The sequence below is a fragment of the Parambassis ranga genome, chromosome 12, assembly GCF_900634625.1.
Source record: "Parambassis ranga chromosome 12, fParRan2.1, whole genome shotgun sequence".
NCBI lineage: Eukaryota > Metazoa > Chordata > Actinopteri > Ambassidae > Parambassis > Parambassis ranga.
In genome coordinates, this window is record NC_041032.1 from 10,096,168 (window position 1) to 10,115,562 (window position 19,395).

Here is a 19,395-nt window from a genome sequence, read left to right on the forward strand (position 1 = left end):
TGGAGCAGCCATCAGAAATAAGCTCTGTGCAGGCTGATAAATGAAAATAAAGAAACAATAATAAAATGATCACATGACTTAAAAATTGCTTGGTTCACACTGTTGTAAGATACAATGCAAAGCTGATGAGAAAAATATATAGTGCGAAGAACCATAATATCACAGTCTGCACAGTTTGGTCATTTTTTATTTGTGACATTAGGTATTTAGTTTGAGAACTCTCAAGTAGAAAGCAGAAGGGAAAAAAAGCCTCACACTTAATGTAGTTTGAGCAGCAAGAAACATACAATCAAACAAGTGGGCAGACATCCCAGCAGTACCACACAGATCTATTATCAAACTAAATATTTGTTCTACTGCCACTCTTTCTAAATACTTGTGTAAACGTGTGGCTGGCTAAATGTTTTTTACAGTTTTTTTTTTTTCTAAAATTATCTCCCATGGGTGAGACCGGTAAACACAAAACAAGAACAAGGAGGAAAAGTTTAATCTCCAGGTTTCAAACTTAAATCTCTTCAAAGGATAAAACTATCATGAGCTGAGAATAGCTAGTAGCACTAGCAAGCCAAAGTTTGTTGTTGTTTTTTTCTGATCTTCCAACACATTCACCATCTACCACATTCATCCTCCGCAGCTTTCTTCTACGTGCAAACTTCCGTCTCGGCCTTTGTAACTCATTGGCTTGTAGACTGTCCTCCCATATATTTTTTCAGTCTTAAAAAAAAACACTTAAGAGCCCAGGAAATGTCTTAACATTAAACATGCTACTTCAAAATACAAACTGCTCCTTCAGTAATTCCTCTCTTCTCTCTCTCTTTGCTTGATATTAAACACTATTAAAACCAGAAGGAAATATCAGGTAAACATCTTATTATTATTCAATATTATAACGGAAAGAAATATTGAAAGTTGAGGACAAAGTGTCTTTTATAATGATTAAATCAAAGTACCAAACTGTTAAAAAAAATGTAACTGATAGGTCACAGCAAGCAGGTGCGGCTGAGGATTTCAGTATGGCGTTTTATTCCAGCACAATTAACCCCCCTCCCCACTGTCCAACAGCTTTTTTTGGACCACTGTGATGAAGCTTCAGCATTTTCCCAGTGAGTGTTTTTTTTGTTCTCTGTGCAGTGGAGCAGCAGACGCACAAATGATAGTCTTATGGGAGTGGGAGTGGAAATCTCACAGATGCTGTAATCCTGCAAGAAATGGAGTAATGGGATGATGAGACCTAACTGATTTTTTTTTAAGTTTCCAGGTAATGGGAATGGCAACCAATGGAAGAGCTTTTTCAATCTCGGTTCAAGTCACAGGAGTGCTCACATCTAGGTAGTGCATGGTTTCATTCAGGTGGAGTGGTCACAGGTTGTGGAGTGTTATGGCTAAAAGGTGCATCACTGCCACAAATGGTCAGTTGGGTAAACAAGAGTCAGCTTCTGTCTTCCTACAGACCAGCACAGATATGTTGACAATGCATCATGGTCATTCTTAGCTGAGATCTGGTGCTGGGTGAAGTGTTTTCAGATAAAGGTGGAATCCATGGTGCTAGTGTCTTGTGCGCTGCGGGCTCGAGCCTCAAAAAGCTGCTTTATCAAGGCCGACTTTTCTTGCTCCAGCTGGGCAATGCGCTCACTCTTCTCTGTCACCTCCTTTAAGAAGAGAAGGTAAAGAGATTTAACAAAAAGAACAGTATTTTAGGTGACTACTGATGACATGCTCAGTACACAGACTGTGCTGAACCTGAGTGAGAAGTCGGTTCTGGTCCTTCAGTCTCTGGATGGCTTGTGGTGGAGCTGGGGCTGGAGGCTGGGAGTTAGCTGTAACTGTCTGAGCGCAGCTGGAAGGAAATGACTGCTGTGAAACGAAGAGGAACCAGTGGTAAGGGGGAAAACCACTCACACAGATATACAGAAACTTTAAGAAGAAGTTTAACACTATTGGTCTACTACCAGTCAATACATACAATTTCTAAACTACGTTGAGAATTAGTTCTGTATACAGCTTCTTCAGTATTTCCTAGTTAAGAAATACAGACGTGTTCTCATGTAGGATTGGTATGTAAGTTTTGAAGAATTTATTTACTAATGCTCAATTGCATAAATGCACATTCCACATTTAGAATTCACATATAAAGGTACATTCTGGGCACTACACAGTGCCTGATTTTACTGAAAACACCAACTCACCATTCCAGTGCAGGAGATAAGGTCATTAAGGCAGCGGTTGACTTCTTGTAATTTGGGAATAAGAACATTCATGCGACTCTGACTGGCTTCTGTGAAGAAATCCTGAGAGGAGACAACATAGCAGACCATTAGTTTGAAAATCATGAAAGATTGTAGCACAGAAGCAAATGAAAACAGAAATATCAACAGACAGACAGAAAATGTTTATTTTCAGATACATGTCAGATCACTTCATTTCATGATATTGCCACATGGGGCGATTAGTATTTTTAGACCAGCATTTGAACTGACCGGACTGAACTGGGAGCTCTGGCCAACCTGCCGCTGTCTCTCTGTGACATTGTGGATTTGGCCCTGGTACCACTCTCGGGCTCGCTCCACCACCTCCAGACCCGCCAACAGGGAGTCCTTCTCCTGCTCCAGCTCTTTCATTTGCTTCAACTGCGTGAGTAGAAAGTAAAAAGAAGGCCATGTTGTTGAAGAGGGAAGGGGGTGAAAAAACAGAAAGAGGAAAAAAAACTTGGTTAAGAGCATAGAACAAACTTTCTTGCAGTCACTTATAGACATCACACAGACCGCCCATGAAAAGAAAACATTTTCATATTTTTCGTGCCCATGCCATTACTAAGGAAGCTCCGTGACCGCTGCCAGGATTAAATCTTATCATTGATATTGGCTGCCAGCAGTCTGCTCCAATCTTTTCACCAGGGCATCTGCAGTATGCTCTTTTGTGCTGTGTGAGACAATGGCGCCACAGCAATTGTGCGGGACTCTCTCCCATCCTGCACAATGTTTAGAGGAGCAATCAGTCCAGCGTCATGGTAACCGCACAGCAACCTAAGAATGGGATAAACAGCAGACCCACTTCAACTATGGCCACCCCAGTGTGTGTGTGTGTGTTTGTGAGAGAGAAAGAGAGAGATGTGTGAGAAAAAGTGTGTGAGTGTCTTTGTGTGTGTGTGTGTGTGTGTGTGTGTGTGTGTGTGTACACCCCAGCAAGGCTGCATTGAGTTGTGCTGACCAGGCTGTCCATGCGGCACACTGCCACAGGCCTCATTGCTGGCATTCAGCCACCTGGTGTGTCATCCTTCCATCCACCCATCGCTCCATCCCTCCAGTGTAGCTCTCTACATTCCACTCATCCTCGCTCATACACCAGGAGACATGCTGCCAAAATCAAACTAAGTTCAACAGTTGTGTGCTCTTTCCCAAAGAAGCAGAAGAGAGAGAGAGAGTGTGTACACAGAGGGAAAGAGTGAGGGGGTTTCCGGGGAAGAGTAGGGGGTCAGGGTGTGGGTACATGTCATGAATGAAGCATGACCCAGTGTCAGGCTGCATGAATGCGCTGCGGTCCACAGGCAGGAAAACCCGCTGTGTAAAAAAAGAAAGAGAAAATACAGAAAGAGAGGAAGCAAACAGCAGAAAGGTTATGGAAAACTCTGTACATGGGTGTTTCTGTGCTCTTTTCAGGCTGGATGAGCAGTCATGAATGCACACAACAACGCAAATACAATAACATGGCGGCTATTGTACAATCTGTTGCGCAAAAAAACAAAGAAAAGCACAATGACCTTTCAAACTTCATCTACAAAGAACAGTGCAGTGTGAAACCTTGAAGCTCCACAGAACAACAGCACATCAGATCCAATCTAAAGAGTCCTATTCAGAACACAACTGAAAATGACTTACACTCTAATGCCATGTTTCATTTTGTTTACATTTTTAACCCAAAAACTTTAAATTATACAAAATAATATGTATCAAATCCTCACATTTAAGATGTAACCAACAAATAGCCGTCAACTGCCACCTGACACATGACTGTTGATAACAAAAGAAAAAAAACAGCAGATGGAAAGGCACCAAAGATCTCAAGCACAAGCAAACAAACAGAAAAATAAGCTGCAACAATGATTTCATCATCTGCCACAGTTAAATGTCAAAACTATCTAACATACTTCAGATTCTGCATTTTTTATACAAACTGGCTCAAAGACAATATTCATTCTCCTCTACTCTTTATATCCATCCCTCTTTCTCTATCTGTCCCTCCCTTTAGTCCTACTCACCCAGAGGAAAAACTGCAGGGCCTTGCTGCTGTAGAGGCTACTGCTGAGGGGGATGAAGACTGTAGTGTAGGCAGCCCACACAGCCGTCCAGGCTGGGCCGGGTCTGCCAAGCGAGTCCTCTACTTCTACCAGGCCCCTGGGCCCGACCCGGCTCACTACCATCAGGACAGCAGTGGGCCAAGTTGGCCTGGGGTGGGAGGGACAGAGGGGAAGGGGAGGGAGGAGGAAGGGGGCAGGGACGGAGGGAGAAGGAGGGGAGCTGGTCAGTCAGCCTCTCCAGACACAGAGGCCAAGGGGGGGAAAAGAGACGGAGACAGCAACACATACACGAAAAAGAAAGAGGGAGAGGAGGTGAGCTGGAAAGAATGAGAAATGGTGAGGCAGGGGGATAGACGGAGAGTGAGAGGAGGCATGAGCGCCGAACTAGAGGGTGGGAGGGGCAGAGTGAGGGGGAGGCCATGGGGCAGAGGGGTGGGAGGAGAATGTGTCGCCCAACAGGATGGGAAATAGAGGAGAGCCTGTACTAGAACGATGTTTTCATACCCATACTCATCTTTTTCAAGTTATCATTCCATTTTACCTTACAAATAAAAGTCTTTTGTTACACAAGCCTCCGAAGGTCTTTAGTTGCCTCAATTTACCACAAATAAAATAAATAACAATGAAACACTTATTGTCTCAGACAGTCATATTTTCTGCTTTGTAATACTCCTGACACAATTTTACTGGATGCATCATGAAAACAAACGTTTCTATTGTCCAACCCACTAATAGGCCACTACTTCTTCTAGGGTTAAATTACCCACCATTGCTCTCAGTCCGCTTTCTTCCCATTTTGAGCTGTGCAGGATTAGTTCAGCATGTAATGTTTACATACTATATGTCAACTAGTTGATTTATGAAATCTGCAGGGGCTGTGGTGCAGTATTGTTACAGACACAGAGCCTGACCACTTAAAGACACTGTAAACACTGATCGCATGTGTGTTTATGCACCCACCATTCCATAATCCACTCCATTGGAAATGGTATGCCTCCTCTGCTCATCCCGACACCGCCCATGTCGCCTGGAGCCACCGGTAAATCCTGTTGCTGATTCGCTCTGAGATCTTGGTAAACCTGATTTCACAACACCACCTAGACAAATGTAAAACAGACATATTCAGACTGAAATGCTTTCTGTGAATTCCTGTCACTGTACAATCCTGACTTACTATAGCTATTTAGGAAATATGTGTGGAGGAATGTGACACAGTAAAGGCATGGCAAAGTGTTCACTGTAGGATTACAACACAAAATACACAACAAATTTGCATTCATTAAAAATAACATTTACCAATTTTTTTTATTTTTATTAAAAAAAATGCTCAGCCCTTATTAGATACAAGCAGGGAATGCTCTGAAACAAAAAAGTTGGAAACCACTGCCTTAATGCACTTTTGGCTTCCAGTTTATACCACAGGAGGGAGCTGTGCTCTAAAAATTGGTTGCAGTATCAACAAGGCAGGAAGATGGTGCACAAACTACTGCAGTACATCACTTACAAGACAACACAAGAAAAAGAAAGGCTTCTTAAAATATTCTGATGTGTGCAACCAATGAGTCTCTATTTATTTGATTATTTGCCTGGGGATGTGTTAGTGAAGCAGAGTGGAACATGTGACGTGTACAAGTACAAAACCTACTGCTGATAACATCTGTGACAGTTCAACACAAAGGAGTTATACAGAATTAAAGCTGTTAGGCAAAGACTGTTGGTGTTTTCACTACAGTAAGGTAAGATGGGTGAAGGGTGAAAGTACAATAAGTAAAGAGTGGTGTTTTCTTATTCCATAAACTAATTATAACAAGAATTCTCTGACCAAATCCCATCCTCCATCATGTCTGCTCATTCTTTCTTTGTCGCAGCCAAGGTATTTTTCTGTGGTAGTTGCAGTATCTCACAGCTATCTACTGTGGTATTCGTCAGATCTTTAGATACAAGTGAACATCACCGTTGCTCTCCTTTAAGACAGAGACAGTGTCAGAAATATGCAATGAAGTCAGGGGTGTTGGGGAGAATTTCACTGCTGCAGTGATTCTGGTCTCTGGTCTGTAATCTGAAGTAATCCAACAGGGTTTGGCTGCATGTGAGAGATTACAACGACTAGCACATTGCTGGTCAGCCTGTAACATGACCAAAAGTATGTGGACCCAAACTTTAAACCAAATGTGATTATTGAATATTTCATTGCAAAACTGTGACAGCTCTATTACTACTGTTGAGTCTTCCCACAAGAATCACATCCTTATACATGATCAAGCACAAACGTACAGACAGAATTTACAGGCAAGAAGTATGCACCAAAAAGTTTAGGGTTTATATAATAGGGGCTTTGTGTACTTAGGTACTGATTCTGGAGCAGGTTCTGGCTACAATCACTGACTGAAGTATTGCAACAAAGTGATGCACACTATGAGATTAAACATATAAAATTTCACTTGTCTTTTTAGCCGACAAGACACAAAAAGCTGCAATGTCAAAGTACAGACACACAGGTATGTAATCTTCTGTAAAACCAACACTGTGCTTTGTGAAACAGCAATAAGCACTGAAGGCCCTGAGGGCTCAACTGTGAGTGTCACTCTTATGATAGCGCCAGACAGGCCTGACTGTATAGGGTTGAAGCAAACTTGGATGGACTCTAGTTGAGAGTGTACGTGCAAAGAGAGAGAGAGAAGAAAAGAACATTGGGCCTGAATGTATGAACGAAATAATGAGCAGGCAAATTGGGAAACTCTCAGCTGCAGCTCCTCCAACCTACATCCACCACACTGCCCACAACTGACCATCATAAGTATCCTCAGTCAAAGGGTAATTGCAGGGAAGACTGCTCTCAAGATGGATAAATCTCTGCGCTGTGCTGACATGATCTCTGACCTGGCCTGGGGTTAACAACAGCTATTATTCAACTACACTTTTAAACAGGGGCCCTGTTTTGAACAGGCTTGGATAAGCTGGGACATTATACTGATACCCGAGAAGCGTGTTGTCAAAATCCAGTGACTGTTACTGACCATCACTGAGAGTCAGGCAAAGACTCGTGCCAAAGCTTTACAGATATTGTGCACTTGTGTGGACATCATGGTTCAGCGCATCCAATTAAGTTATAATAGAGGACTGAAGCTGGTAAGCCTGCAGTGGACAGATCAAGTTATGCACGCATTCAATGGCTTTGCTGCTGGAAATGTAGTTTCAAGTGTTCTCTACTGTGTTGATAATATTGTAATGTCTAGAACACCGTTAGGAATGCATAATAAAGACATGATATCATGATGGTGCATGAAACTACATGACAGCATTTACAGAGAAATGGTTTCCATTGTGCCACTTACTTGGTGCTTGGAGCTGTGGTGACTCCAGCGCAAGCGACTCAATGGACCTCCCCCTGCTCTGCTGGGGCTGTGTTGGTTTGGTAACATGGCCCGGCTCGGCCCGGTTGCATCCCCCCTCCGATGCAACGGGGATCCGCTCCAAACTCCGCCCGGTCCTCTCGAAGCCCGCGCTGTACCGCGCAGGTCCACACGCGGGGTATCCGGACCCTTCCTCAGGCCTGACCCGGCTCTGCAGAGAGGACGCCCGGTGAGGCTGGGTGTTCGTCACGTTGCTCGGCCCCAGCGGACGGACCTTGCTTTCAACCCGCGTCCCTACACTGCATGTGGACAGCGGTGCAGGTTTCAGGGGCTGCTTCGAAACCTGCTGTGGATGTACTGCAGCCTGGGCCTTGAAGTGGGGGCTGTTCTCCGGGTTGAGCATGGAGTACCGCAGCCCCGCGACGAACCGCTCAAAGGTGAGGCAGCCATGCGGTGGAGTGACCCTCCTGAGGCAGTACAGCACCCCACCGGGCAGGTCCCGGGTGTCTGCGCCCTGCCAGCGACTCTCGATCTCAGAGATGTGCACATAACCTCGTCCACCGTCATCCAAAATGTCAAAGAGAGTCCTCAGGCTGTGCAGGAAGGCTTTGGGCAGACCATCTGTTGAATACTCCGCCTCTTTGGGCTGCATTTGGACAGTCGCCGAGCCTCGAAATACTTCTTTTCGTGGCCCAACTCTGCCGTACGTCCCGTTCAGCTTGCAGTCCGGGTCAGTCGCTATCAAAGCCATGAAGGTACCGATAGTGTCCACAGGCCAATCATTCAAAAGCACTCAAACACGAGCTGCCTAACTTCATATAAACACACAGCTGAACATACAAAGTGTTTAGATGTATTCTCATTTACTTACAGAAAAATAAATAACCTAATTATCCAAATTTCAGCCTTAAAACCACCTCAGTAATCGGCTCTCTTCTGCGTCCACCTCCGCCGCTCTCTGATCCATACTTTCCTTTTTCTGCCCGGGACCGCCCTTCAAACGGCCGTGCGCGAGCATCCCGGGATCAGCCATTGGCCGCGGTGTGCACGCGCTCAGCGCTGATTGGCTCCGCTTTGAGATAGGCTCCAGTTTGAGTTGTGCTTTTGTTATTATTAATGCTGCTGAGACGTTATTCATAAAGGCTGGATATCAATATTATTATACCCTGCTCTTAACCAGAAAACATCCATAATGGAGGACAACGCCTCTTTGTTTAACATCTTTGAATAACATAACATCTTTAAAGGGGTATTACAAATCCATAAAAATACATTTTATGTTCATTTGTATATAATAATACACTTGTGCTATATAACACACATGACCAACTGTGTTATTGTGAACAGCATGTGATTACAAGTGGGGGGAAAAACACATACATAGGTCTACAGTGGTGGAATTTGTCACATAATTGTTGACAATGCACTATATTTGTTACTATATCTGTTTTTTCTTATCCAGCTATTTGGTGAAGTTTAGTATGATTGACTGTTTAAAATCTGTGTAGTTACCAATGTGTTGTAGGCCTATTGGAATGCTGTCAGCACAGGTATGTCGTTCTCAAGTAGAACAAAACAAAACAAAACCAAGGAAACCAAGGGTTCAGAGAAGTCTGAGCCTCAACTGTTAGCTAACAAGGATTACTTATACCCTATTTGAAATATTGGACAAGTCTAAAATGAACAGACAGCAAATGAGGGCATGATACACATGTGTAGTCTAATATCTGTCAGGTTTAAAGGTTAAGATACACTTTAGACTGTCACAAAAATGAATACAAGTAATCAAAATAAATGAAGAGGAAACAAAAAACTCTTCTATCATCATGCATCAGCTTTAATATTATATAATTTACCTCAAGATTTTCTCTCACTGAGGCTGAAGTTCCCTTTGCTCTATATTGTTGGTCAAAACTTTGCAACCATTTCTGACACTTTAGGGACACTGTATTCTGTTCCTATTTAGATATGAGTCACACAGTGAAACGTTCTGCACAGTTTGTTTCAGACCTGCCCAGACTTGAACTCTCATCCCGTTTGCAAAGACTGAGAGATTCTGTCACTTCGTCCTTGTAATTAATGGCTGATGCATACTGGTCAGACCACATATTTGTCCTCCTGCATGCATAAAATCTTTTTGAATTTATAAGGAAAAATTGGACTAAAGGATTAGACACATAATCAATAAATCCGCTCATATATGGGCTCCCCTCTTCCTCTGACAGTCAATCACACACACCAGTTGTTCTAGATAACGCATTAATTTACTGGAATTGATTATGCCTGCAGGCCTTGTGATGAGCCAAATAGATGAAGAGGTTTTGATTTTTCCATTAAAGGGCCAGGATTGCTGTAAATTGTGTTTATTTTGGGGCTTTTGTGGCTTTGTGCATTTGAGGCTCAATTGTTATATAACCAAAGACAGAAAGAAGAAAATGGAAAGACACACACACACACACACACACACACACACGGTCCAGCTGCAGCTCAGCTCTGCGTAATCATTCAACTCACAGGGTCAGACAACGTAGCGCTCACTCCTGCTATGCTCATCCCTTTCTCATGCACTGCTGTCAGTGCTGCACAAAAACACACACACACACACACACTGTAAACCATGCCAATGGTCACCAAGCATGCCAAAAGACCAATCCATACCGCTGTTTGTTTTAGACATACACTGATCCCCCTCACCCCCCCATGGCTCTGCTGGCCTATCAGCCCACACACACTCTCTTCAGTCATTATCTCTAGTTTCCCTCTCTATTTAGTCATCTCCTTACATTGTGTCAATGTGTATGTGCAAAAGGATTTTAGGGCTTATTCAAGTCATGAATCCTGTTTTTTGGGAGACACACAAGGAGACTTCAAAACCATCAAATCTTGTAGGTGTTGAATCAGATTTGAATTACATTGGGAGGCCAGGAGCAAGAGGAATTAGATGTGGGGGTGGATTTGAGCTGTTCATGGATAGAGAGAGAGAGAGAGAGAATATTAAAACAAAGCCAATTTTTTTCCTTTTTCAAATTTGCTTTACTATGAGAATCTCCCCATTCACATATGTTCTGATCTTTTCTCAGACACAATTTAAATTCAACTTGTGTGAGTTTTCAGCCCTTTGGCTCATTCTCCATAAATTAAACACTTGGACTTTGGGCATTTTATTCACGTGAGGTGTTAAAAGTTTATTTGAAAGACCCTTTTGTTTCAGTGACCTGCACTGCATGGTGCAGAGTTTATGTTACTAACAACTTATTGCTCAAACCAGGTCAGCTATGCAAATAAACCGAAGCATGGTTTGAGAAAGCAGAATGTATTCAAAAAGTTTCACTCCTTGATCCAAAATGTTAAAATCATACATCTGCAGTAATTTTCTCTGGTATACTAACAATTACATTTTTTATTTTTTTGTGCTTCTATTTATTTTTGCGTGTTGTCCTATTTTCTCTCATTTTTGTTAAAAACACCACTGCATAGGTTTTTGTGTCTGTGAATGAGACGAAAATGGATCAATGTGGCATTTTGCTGTACTACATATATTTCCCTTATTGTTCACAAAATGCACTTCTGTACATTCATGCATATTTAAAATGATAAAAAGGGAAAAAATACACTTTAGTTCCTCTCAATAATCCGGTTACTTACAATGCCTCCTACACACATGGAGGTTTAATCACAGCAGCACTAAACTGATGGCAGGAAAACGTACTGAGGCTCAACCACAGTGAAATGATGTCAGAATAAATACATTTTACAATTTAATCAAACCACTAAGAATATTTTTATCCAGTGCTTAAGGCACAGAAGTAAAAAAACTTAGAAACGTGTTATTTACGGGTTTGCCGCCTATGTGACCAAAAAGAACCTCTGCATGACCCGTGCGGTCTGCAGCAATGAGTGGCTTGTTTTGGCACTGCAGGCTTAGTTCTGTTGCATGACAAACAAACACCATCCAAAAAAAATAATACCAGCTCACCAGCTCAGCATTCGATTCCTATTAAAACCCCCACTAATTCCTGACCTCTGGTTCAGGAAACTTATCTTTTTATCTACATGTTAATGCTGTTATGAAATTCAAAATCTCATGAAACTCAAAGATGGAAAAATGATGTGATGCATAAGCAGAAGAGGGGGAAATACACTCATGCCATGCAAATAAATGCAGAATACGACTCAGCCGAGTCCCTATATATTTATAGATAGTCTTAATATACATATGTTTAAAATCATTTTCATTCCATCACATCCCCATATTTTGTCTTTCCAGATCCTTTGGATTCATCTGCTTGGGTTACTGAAAAACAGAAACACATTCATATTTTATGTTTATTCATCATAATGTATCAGTAATAAAATGAGCAGATTTGCAGTCATACACTGTGCTCACCTGTTGGTGGTGATCTCTCAGGAACTGTTCCTGTTTCTAGCAATATCCAGAGATCAGAGCACTTCTGCGTTTCCCAGCGAGTCACTGCATAACTGCCTACTGAGGAAGCCACTGAGCAATGCCAGAACAGAGGATACAAATGAGAGAGAGGCAGTACTGCAGCAGATACACCATTTTAATGCCTTTTTAATGTTTTACCTATAGAAATTAGTAAGTTCCACTGAAGAGGATAAGGTAGCCTCTTCTGTAGGCCTTTCTGAATGGCAAACAAACCTGCAACACCTGCAAACGCAACAAAGGGTACAGTTTTACAGAGAGGCATTAAATTAATTTGTTGCATTATACTATTATCAAAATGCTTTGTCATTATACTATTATCATTTTATGTTTCATTAATAGCAATGTGCTGCTTTGGGCATTATATATACAACGGTTTAGGTCCTAGTTATGAAACATTTACAGAATCCAGCTCCCCCCTGTGGTAAACATTGGTTAATATGGGTCTCAGTAGTCTGTATTTCTGCATGCATGTAGACATTACGATCAGTTTAAATGTAAAGTAATACTGTGACAATGATAAATATTGAACTGACATACACTTTCACATTTTCTAGGGGGAGAAGAAAACCCTCACCAAGAGCAAATGTCCCAGTCCCCTTCATGAAGGCATGAGACTGGCAGGCAGCATAGCTCTGTAAACCCTGAAAGACGAACAAAAACTTTTTTTTAAATCTAAAAATAACATATCTATGCCTCCTTTAGTACATAAACATGTGCCAATAAATGCTGCAGTATGGTATTTCAAAGTCAGTCCAGAGATTAAAAGCTAGAAACGAAAGCTCACTGGGTGTTTTGCTGCCACAGCGTCGTCCACTTTGCTGAGACCAACGTTGACCATGTTGTCGACTGTCTGTTATCAAGTTAATAGTGTTCGGTGGGAAATGACATTAGCTCATGCCGGCAATGTAAACACAACTCTGTTGGATTGTCCTGTTATGAAACTTCCGTGTTCATGACCAGCAAGCACAGAAGAAGAGCGGAGGAGCAGTCTGCCTAAAGCGCTAGTGACATCTAAAGGTCAGAGGTGGCACTGCAGCTTCAACCCAATAAAAATCGGAGGTTAGTTTTTGAAATTGCGAAGGAAACAATACAGATTATAAGACCTACGTTATTTAAAATTGAGATTTTGTTTGTTTGTGTTTATGAACCTATACAGGTGACATATTTATTCTTATCATAAAAATAAGAAAAACTAGGACCCCTGCCCTCAACCTTCATGCCCCATCTGTTGAACTTTGACACCACGCCACCCTGAAAGAGGCAAGAAAATTCTGCCCAAGACTGAAGATGTGTGGTAAAAAAAAGAAGAGGAAACAGATGGAGAGAATGCAACCACTGCTGAGACACAAGTAACAACATCGAGGATAAAGTTACAGAGCACAGCGGCCGGACATCTGTTACTTATTACACAGTAGACAGAGGAAAGCCTGTAGAGAGATTAACAAATGAATATGTTTCAAAGCAAAAACAGTGATGACTACTTTACCTGTTTCTCTGTATCTACTACTCCATGTGAGATCTTACAATAAATTAGAAAAAAAAGCAACTGTTGTGAAGCTGAACTTACTTTCTTCTTTCATTTCTTACTACTTCCCCAAAACTTCTATACGTACAAAGGAAAATCAAATGTCTGATTATTAAATAATTATAGAGGTTTATGTATTGTGTGTCATACTGTATTAAGTATGAGTATAGTGTATTGTTGCATGATATAAAATAAATTCTGCAACAACCACAGTGATTCCATACTACCTCTTACCTGAGCACTTTGAATGGACACTGTAGTTTGGATACATAGACAAGCAAAATATGATCCACACCATACTACATGAATCAGTATTTATTTTTTAAACAATACTCTTATTTGTTCACATTAAGCCAACTCAAGTAAATTGAGGTTTATTTTTATTTTATTTTTATTTATCATTTTACATCTGAAAAGCAACTGTCAGTTATCCCCCCCAACTGTACTTCCATTCACATATTGTAGCTCTTTATTTCTAGGTGATTAATGTTTCTATTCTTACAAAAAACAAGGTTTCAGACACAATTTGTACACTCGGTCCAAAATCACACCCCACCCGTCAACCCATCTGTGACAAGTACGCCAACACAGGAGCCAAAGTTTAGTGCAGAGTCAAATACCTGTTCACACACAAAAGAAAACAATCAACATGTTTGCATGTACATGTGTGAAATACATGCTTGTTAAGTGTCTGGACTCCTCACCTCAAGACACAAGAGGACATGTTAAGCAGGTGTGCATTGTAGGTGACACAAGGAAGGCAGGCGATTAAGGACAGTTGACACAGAGCTTGGACTGCCTGTGCTTTGACAAAACTGTTCCATTCATACAACTCCAAAACAGAATACACCAAAAACGTGAGGGGGGGATTCAAGTTTCACACTCCAAGGCGTCTCTTACATGGAAGAATTTAGTGACAAAGATGGTGTGCAGTGTTTTTATGAAAAAAACTGGAAAGGCAGCAGAGGAGGACTCACTCATACACAGCCGAGAAGAAAATAAGTAATCAAGTAACAGGGATGAAATGTTCAGCACCCCCCACCCAAAAAGATACAAAAAAAGGTCCCACAGTGACCATTTTTATAACATTTGCCTTCAAATATCACCAGGACAAAACATGTTTCACAATCAAATGTTTTAAATAAATATAGCTCCATTGATAGACTTTCATCAAAAAATAACCCCAACTCTTGTAAAAAGGGACTGCCCCTCCCCAACCAATGCACACATATACACTATAATCCTGCAGATACAACAATACGGTTCAATAAAGACCGGTGTCTCTAAAACCAGCAAACTGAGACCGACTGGAGGGATTTAAACCAGCTGACGAGAGTACCCGGCTACAGAAAGTCAGGCTTTGGTAAGGAAAACTTGCAAATTTTGCTTGAAATTCTTTTGTAATCACAGAAAGCGTCAGTGCTTTGTTTAGAGGGAAACCAAAAAACTCTGTCAAAGTAACAACACCAGGATCAGGATCAATATTTAAAATTGCAGATACTAATTCCAATTAGCACTTTGTACAGATTCGTACACAAAAAAATACTATAAGTAAAAAATAAAATAAAAAATGAAGCCTTTATTTGGCAGCTACTTTATTATGGAACAGTGAAAATATTTTAAACCACCAATTTATGATTAAATAGGACATTTAAAACTGTAATATGGCCCCTTAAAGAAGAGCAAAAACATACCCACCCATAAGCCACATTTTAATGTCCTTCGGTACATATTGGCAGCACATGGACATACATAGACGCATTCAATACTGGTAGTGTGATTCAATCAGTGAAATCTATCTGATGTGTGCCGTGGTTGACGGTGTAGGGGTAGACAGGGAGGCGGCTAAGGTGTCAATGACCATGAACGCAGCAGCCGTGTGCACGAGAGAGGTCAGAGAGAGGGGGGGGGCGATACAGTGAAAAGGTCCATGTCCCATTGTGCCAGCTGAACGACAGGTACTGTAGCCCCTTTAGGTCCCCCTGTTCGTGCAGACGTTGTGACACCCAGCAGCTGAGCGGAGGAACAAAAGTGGATGACAACAGTCTGCATTGAACAGACTGGTCCAAAGAAGCTTGTCCAGTTCATCAACAAGACAACTTCCCCCCCCCCCCCTCATCACATACAAAACCATAGCAGCAGGTAGATCTCGAGGTTGTCCATCCTCGAGGGAAAAAAAAAAAAACTTTCCGCATCATCCACATGAAAAGCAAGCTATGGAGAATAATCAGTTCTGGGAAGTGGCAGATGTCTTTTTGCGTTACTCTCCTTCCCTTCCTCCATCTTTTCACCCCCCTGAACTTCAATCAATCAACCGATCAACATTGTCCTCTGTCGTTAGTCTCTTGTCAATAATATTCCCAACTTTGCACTTCAAGCCCGCTCCCCTCCCACAAGTCTAACCCTGTCCCCCTTGATCTGCCCTCCTCTCCCAGTCGAGGATGAGAGCAGATCATCGTTCAGGCTCCGACTCCAGGGCCAGCACTCGCTTGCGCTCGCGACACTGCTTCTTGTGGGCAGGCCAGTCCCTCTGCTGGCACTGGGAACCACAGTAGCGTGCCACCTGGCAGCGGCCACAAATGTTGAACTCTCGCAGCTGTGGAAAGACAAGGAATATGATCAACTTGGAGGTCTGAGGTGGTGTCAAATGCTAGACCAATATGTGAATGGGCTCTAGAACTATAAAAGGCAAACAAGCGTCAATTGCAAGTTACAGTACGTACCCTTTTCTCAATAAGTGAACAAGGGGGGTAATGACACTCATAGTAAGTGCAGGAGCATTCTTCTTCTTCCACCAGCTCCCCGTTAGCGTTGTAATAGCGTGTTCTGCTCAGCTCCAGATACTGCTCCTCCACAGGGTCAGCTGGTACCTGCTGGATGGCCAGCCAGTACAGAGACTGCTCTCTGGAATGGTAAGAAAATTGAGAAAAGGAAGCTGCATGAGGTCAATGGTTAAAAAAAGAAGTTTAGTATCAGTAGGGAGAATAAAACAAATTAATCTTTTCTTAAAAAAAAATAAGGGTCAAATCAGTCATCAATCATTGTCTGACAAGCTACCAAATTTTGCTTTCCATCTTTAGCACAATATAGCCATGGTCTCACCTCTGCTTGCTGGAAATCTCCTCTGGCTTGGGACTCCAGCCCACTGGCACCAGTCGCAGGTTGTCTAGCCGGTTGTCCACGGTCACAGAGTTAATATGGATGACTTGAAAACTGGGGGCGATGCCTCCTCTATGCTTCTCCCTGGTTAAAGACAGACAGCAAGTCAGACAAGATATTCAATTAATGTAGAGTTAAAGTTTTATGGATGACAGTTTATTTAATCTAATGTCAAAGCAGCAAGATACACAGGATATTATGCACATTATTTGATCAATAATAAGCAATTACACAACATGTGAGATACACAGCATTAAAGCACCTCTAGAATGAAGACAATATTAGAGGACTAGCAAGGGCACTTCCACAATAGGGGGTGCCGTCACAGAGAATTAACCCAAGATACTCCAATTGTAATCAACAGTTCATCCAACACAATTTACTTACCAGAGCAGCTCATGCAGTGGCCTTCCTGCCCAGCGGCCTTTGCTAATGTCAAAAGCATAGGCGAAGATCTTAGCCCCGTTTCCATCTGCATCTACCTCCATGCGTGCCTGCCAATATAATGTAGATATATAATTGATTAATACTGCAAAACAAATGAAAGAATTTGCAGATGACTCTTTGAAGTTTTGTAGTTTACCTCAAAGGCATAGTTTTCCACGAGGGGTATGTCTTGTTCATCGATCAGTGTGTATTTTGTCTGCAATAAGAGCATGGAGAGAGAATGTCAGAACCAAAAACTGTAACTACAATTGGGTTGCATCTTCATGGCCTGCTTCAGCAGGATGTTGACTGACTGAAACTAGCGTTCTGGGAGCGTTTACAAAGAACTCAAGAGAGAGCAAAAAAGGCTGTAAGGTATACCTAACACCATAGAGACGGAGGGGCTCAAATGGGACACTGTACACACACATCATGCACTGATCTGATAAACCCAGACTTGTTTTTTCCCTGGTGGTGATGCTTTTTTTAACTGCAGACCAAAACTAATTTACTGACTGCTTTGCCCTAAATATATATAAATTCTGCAGACTTTACAAAAGTAACATGTTGTTAGAGGTCACAAGAGTAACAAATGGTAAGCTTTTGATCCTGTGTTCAAACTCCTATTCAGGAATTTACCCTGCACATGTCAGCTGCAACACAGATATAAACAGAAGCGGTATTTGTTAGGAATCATAAATCATCATATTATGATAAGGAAAATAATATTGGCAACATTTTAGACCAATCACACTCACCGTATACCTTTTATTGTGTTAAATATAAAAGCTACATGAGCTCTCCATAGTTAGGTGGTGTTTACAAATGCATGTGACAAGATACCTACACAGTAGCCTCTACATACCAAAAGGTCCAAACATGCAACGTGACACTTTGTGTCGACTGCCATGCTATTGTGTGAGGATCTTACATGAGTTACATCATTTGTTATTACCGGTGTGACTCCTGACTAGAACCAAGAGCGCTGTCACTCAGCAGGTGGGCAGCAGATTCGTCAAGAGATCTGTACGGTTTATCCGTGAGTGTGAGGGTCTTGTGACACCAGTGGCAGCCGAGTGCACTTTAGTGACCACCAGCATGCAGCCAAACATTTAGCATCGCATATGTGGAGGACTAATAATGTCACGAACACGATGCAACTTTTAGCCGCCGTTGTTGGGCAGCGCTGTCTTGCCGGCGTTTTGTCACGTTGCACAAAAGAATCAGTTGATGGAGCATGGCAATGGCTTCCTCATTAACCGACACTTCGGTGTAATCCAAATAACACAGCTAGCGCGGTCCTGCTAACCGCTGACTGTTGGAGGTGCGACTCACCAGCTATTCAACAACACCAACCGTGTTGAAGCTGAAAAATGGCTCCCGTGTTTACTTTGAGGCATGATTTTAGTGCTAAATGTCGGCTAACGTAACCTGCTACAAGCTAGCTAGGTTAGCTTAAAGCGAGACTGTGTGGTAGCAGCGGAGTTGCAGAAAACCAGTCTGGCTCGACACGGCCGGCTTCCTTAATCCGCTCAAATGCGGCTAAAACGGCAAAGCTAAGTGACTCCCGACTCGGCAACGGCTGCAGAAACATTCCAACGGCTGACTAGCACCGACTAATCACCGTTAACCAGCTTTTTTCACTGGCTTTTGTGATCCCTGCGGGCCCTCCCCCGGCCGCACATGGCAGCCCTGGGATGTAGCTCACCTTCCCGGCCACACGGCCGAGCCGAACGATCCCGAGCTTGAAGTCCGACATCAGGAGGACGGGCGGTGGTGACACAGAGAGGCGTAGGATCCAACCTAAACAGTACTCAGGTTTAACACTCGCCGGGGCAGCCCCTCAGCCCCACCGCGAAGCCAGTTTGGGTTAAGTGATTGAGTATTAGCCCTGATTCCGGATCTCTCCGGCAGCAGCCCAGCCTCGGTGACACACCGCCGCTGGCGCAGGAAAGCCAAGCGAGCTGCTGATGGGGGCGGGACGTGTCCAGCTACTAAATCACACCGCCCAATCAGAGGTGACGTTACGTTTGTGTATATGCGACGTCCGATCATCCTGACCAATAAAAAGAGGCCTTTTCTCAAGGACCCACCCCCCACCACACTCGTTTTGGCTATTACGTCATCACCCTCTCGTGACTATTTTCGCGCGAAATGTTTGATGGCGGGTGGGATTATATCAGTGGTGTTT

At 42.6% G+C, this 19,395-nt stretch overlaps 3 protein-coding genes across 4 annotated transcripts; all 3 read right to left on the bottom strand.

The window, feature by feature from the left end:
- Positions 1-171: 171 nt before the first annotated feature.
- sapcd2 (suppressor APC domain containing 2) lies at positions 172-8,601 on the bottom strand. Of its 2 annotated transcripts, none has more exons than XM_028418578.1 (6): positions 7,630-8,601; positions 5,255-5,391; positions 2,478-2,627; positions 2,187-2,288; positions 1,741-1,851; positions 172-1,649 (listed from the first exon to the last, which is right to left on the bottom strand). In XM_028418578.1, exons 1-6 carry the CDS (start codon positions 8,396-8,398, stop codon positions 1,521-1,523), a joined length of 1,398 nt encoding a protein of 465 aa, XP_028274379.1. In that variant the 5' UTR covers positions 8,399-8,601; the 3' UTR covers positions 172-1,520. The 2 variants fall into 2 exon arrangements, with proteins under 2 accessions (XP_028274379.1, XP_028274378.1); XM_028418577.1 differs by having other exon boundaries at positions 1,741-1,854.
- A 3,219-nt stretch (positions 8,602-11,820) lies between these two features.
- Positions 11,821-13,063, bottom strand: tmem141 (transmembrane protein 141). The gene is made up of 5 exons (XM_028418201.1): positions 12,879-13,063; positions 12,669-12,735; positions 12,233-12,316; positions 12,035-12,145; positions 11,821-11,941 (listed from the first exon to the last, which is right to left on the bottom strand). The coding sequence occupies exons 1-5, from the start codon at positions 12,930-12,932 to the stop codon at positions 11,880-11,882; spliced, it is 378 nt and encodes a 125-aa protein (XP_028274002.1). The 5' UTR covers positions 12,933-13,063; the 3' UTR covers positions 11,821-11,879.
- A 2,134-nt stretch (positions 13,064-15,197) lies between these two features.
- On the bottom strand, positions 15,198-19,186 carry zmynd19 (zinc finger, MYND-type containing 19). Its single transcript, XM_028418637.1, has 6 exons — positions 18,913-19,186; positions 17,362-17,421; positions 17,166-17,272; positions 16,722-16,862; positions 16,343-16,523; positions 15,198-16,215 (listed from the first exon to the last, which is right to left on the bottom strand). The coding sequence occupies exons 1-6, from the start codon at positions 18,961-18,963 to the stop codon at positions 16,072-16,074; spliced, it is 684 nt and encodes a 227-aa protein (XP_028274438.1). The 5' UTR covers positions 18,964-19,186; the 3' UTR covers positions 15,198-16,071.
- Between the last annotated feature and the right edge of the window lie 209 nt (positions 19,187-19,395).

Bases quoted from the DNA above. Each gene is read 5' to 3' on its own strand.
- tmem141 (XM_028418201.1), bottom strand. From the start codon at position 12,932: ATGGTCAACGTTGGTCTCAGCAAAGTGGACGACGCTGTGGCAGCAAAA. The intron at 12,736-12,878 runs GTGAGCTTTCGT...TTCGTCTTTCAG, and splicing joins CTGTGGCAGCAAAACACCCA to GGTTTACAGAGCTATGCTGC. The intron at 12,146-12,232 runs GTAAAACATTAA...GGCATTGCTCAG, and splicing joins GAACTTACTAATTTCTATAG to TGGCTTCCTCAGTAGGCAGT.
- zmynd19 (XM_028418637.1), bottom strand. From the start codon at position 18,963: ATGTCGGACTTCAAGCTCGGGATCGTTCGGCTCGGCCGTGTGGCCGGG. The intron at 17,273-17,361 runs GTAAACTACAAA...TTATATTGGCAG, and splicing joins TGGAAAACTATGCCTTTGAG to GCACGCATGGAGGTAGATGC. The intron at 16,524-16,721 runs GTGAGACCATGG...TTACCATTCCAG, and splicing joins GAGATTTCCAGCAAGCAGAG to AGAGCAGTCTCTGTACTGGC.
- sapcd2 (XM_028418577.1), bottom strand. From the start codon at position 8,398: ATGGCTTTGATAGCGACTGACCCGGACTGCAAGCTGAACGGGACGTAC. The intron at 2,289-2,477 runs GTCAGTTCAAAT...GTCTCCTCTCAG, and splicing joins AGAGCTCCCAGTTCAGTCCG to GATTTCTTCACAGAAGCCAG. The intron at 1,855-2,186 runs GTGAGTTGGTGT...TTCGTTTCACAG, and splicing joins TTATCTCCTGCACTGGAATG to CAGTCATTTCCTTCCAGCTG.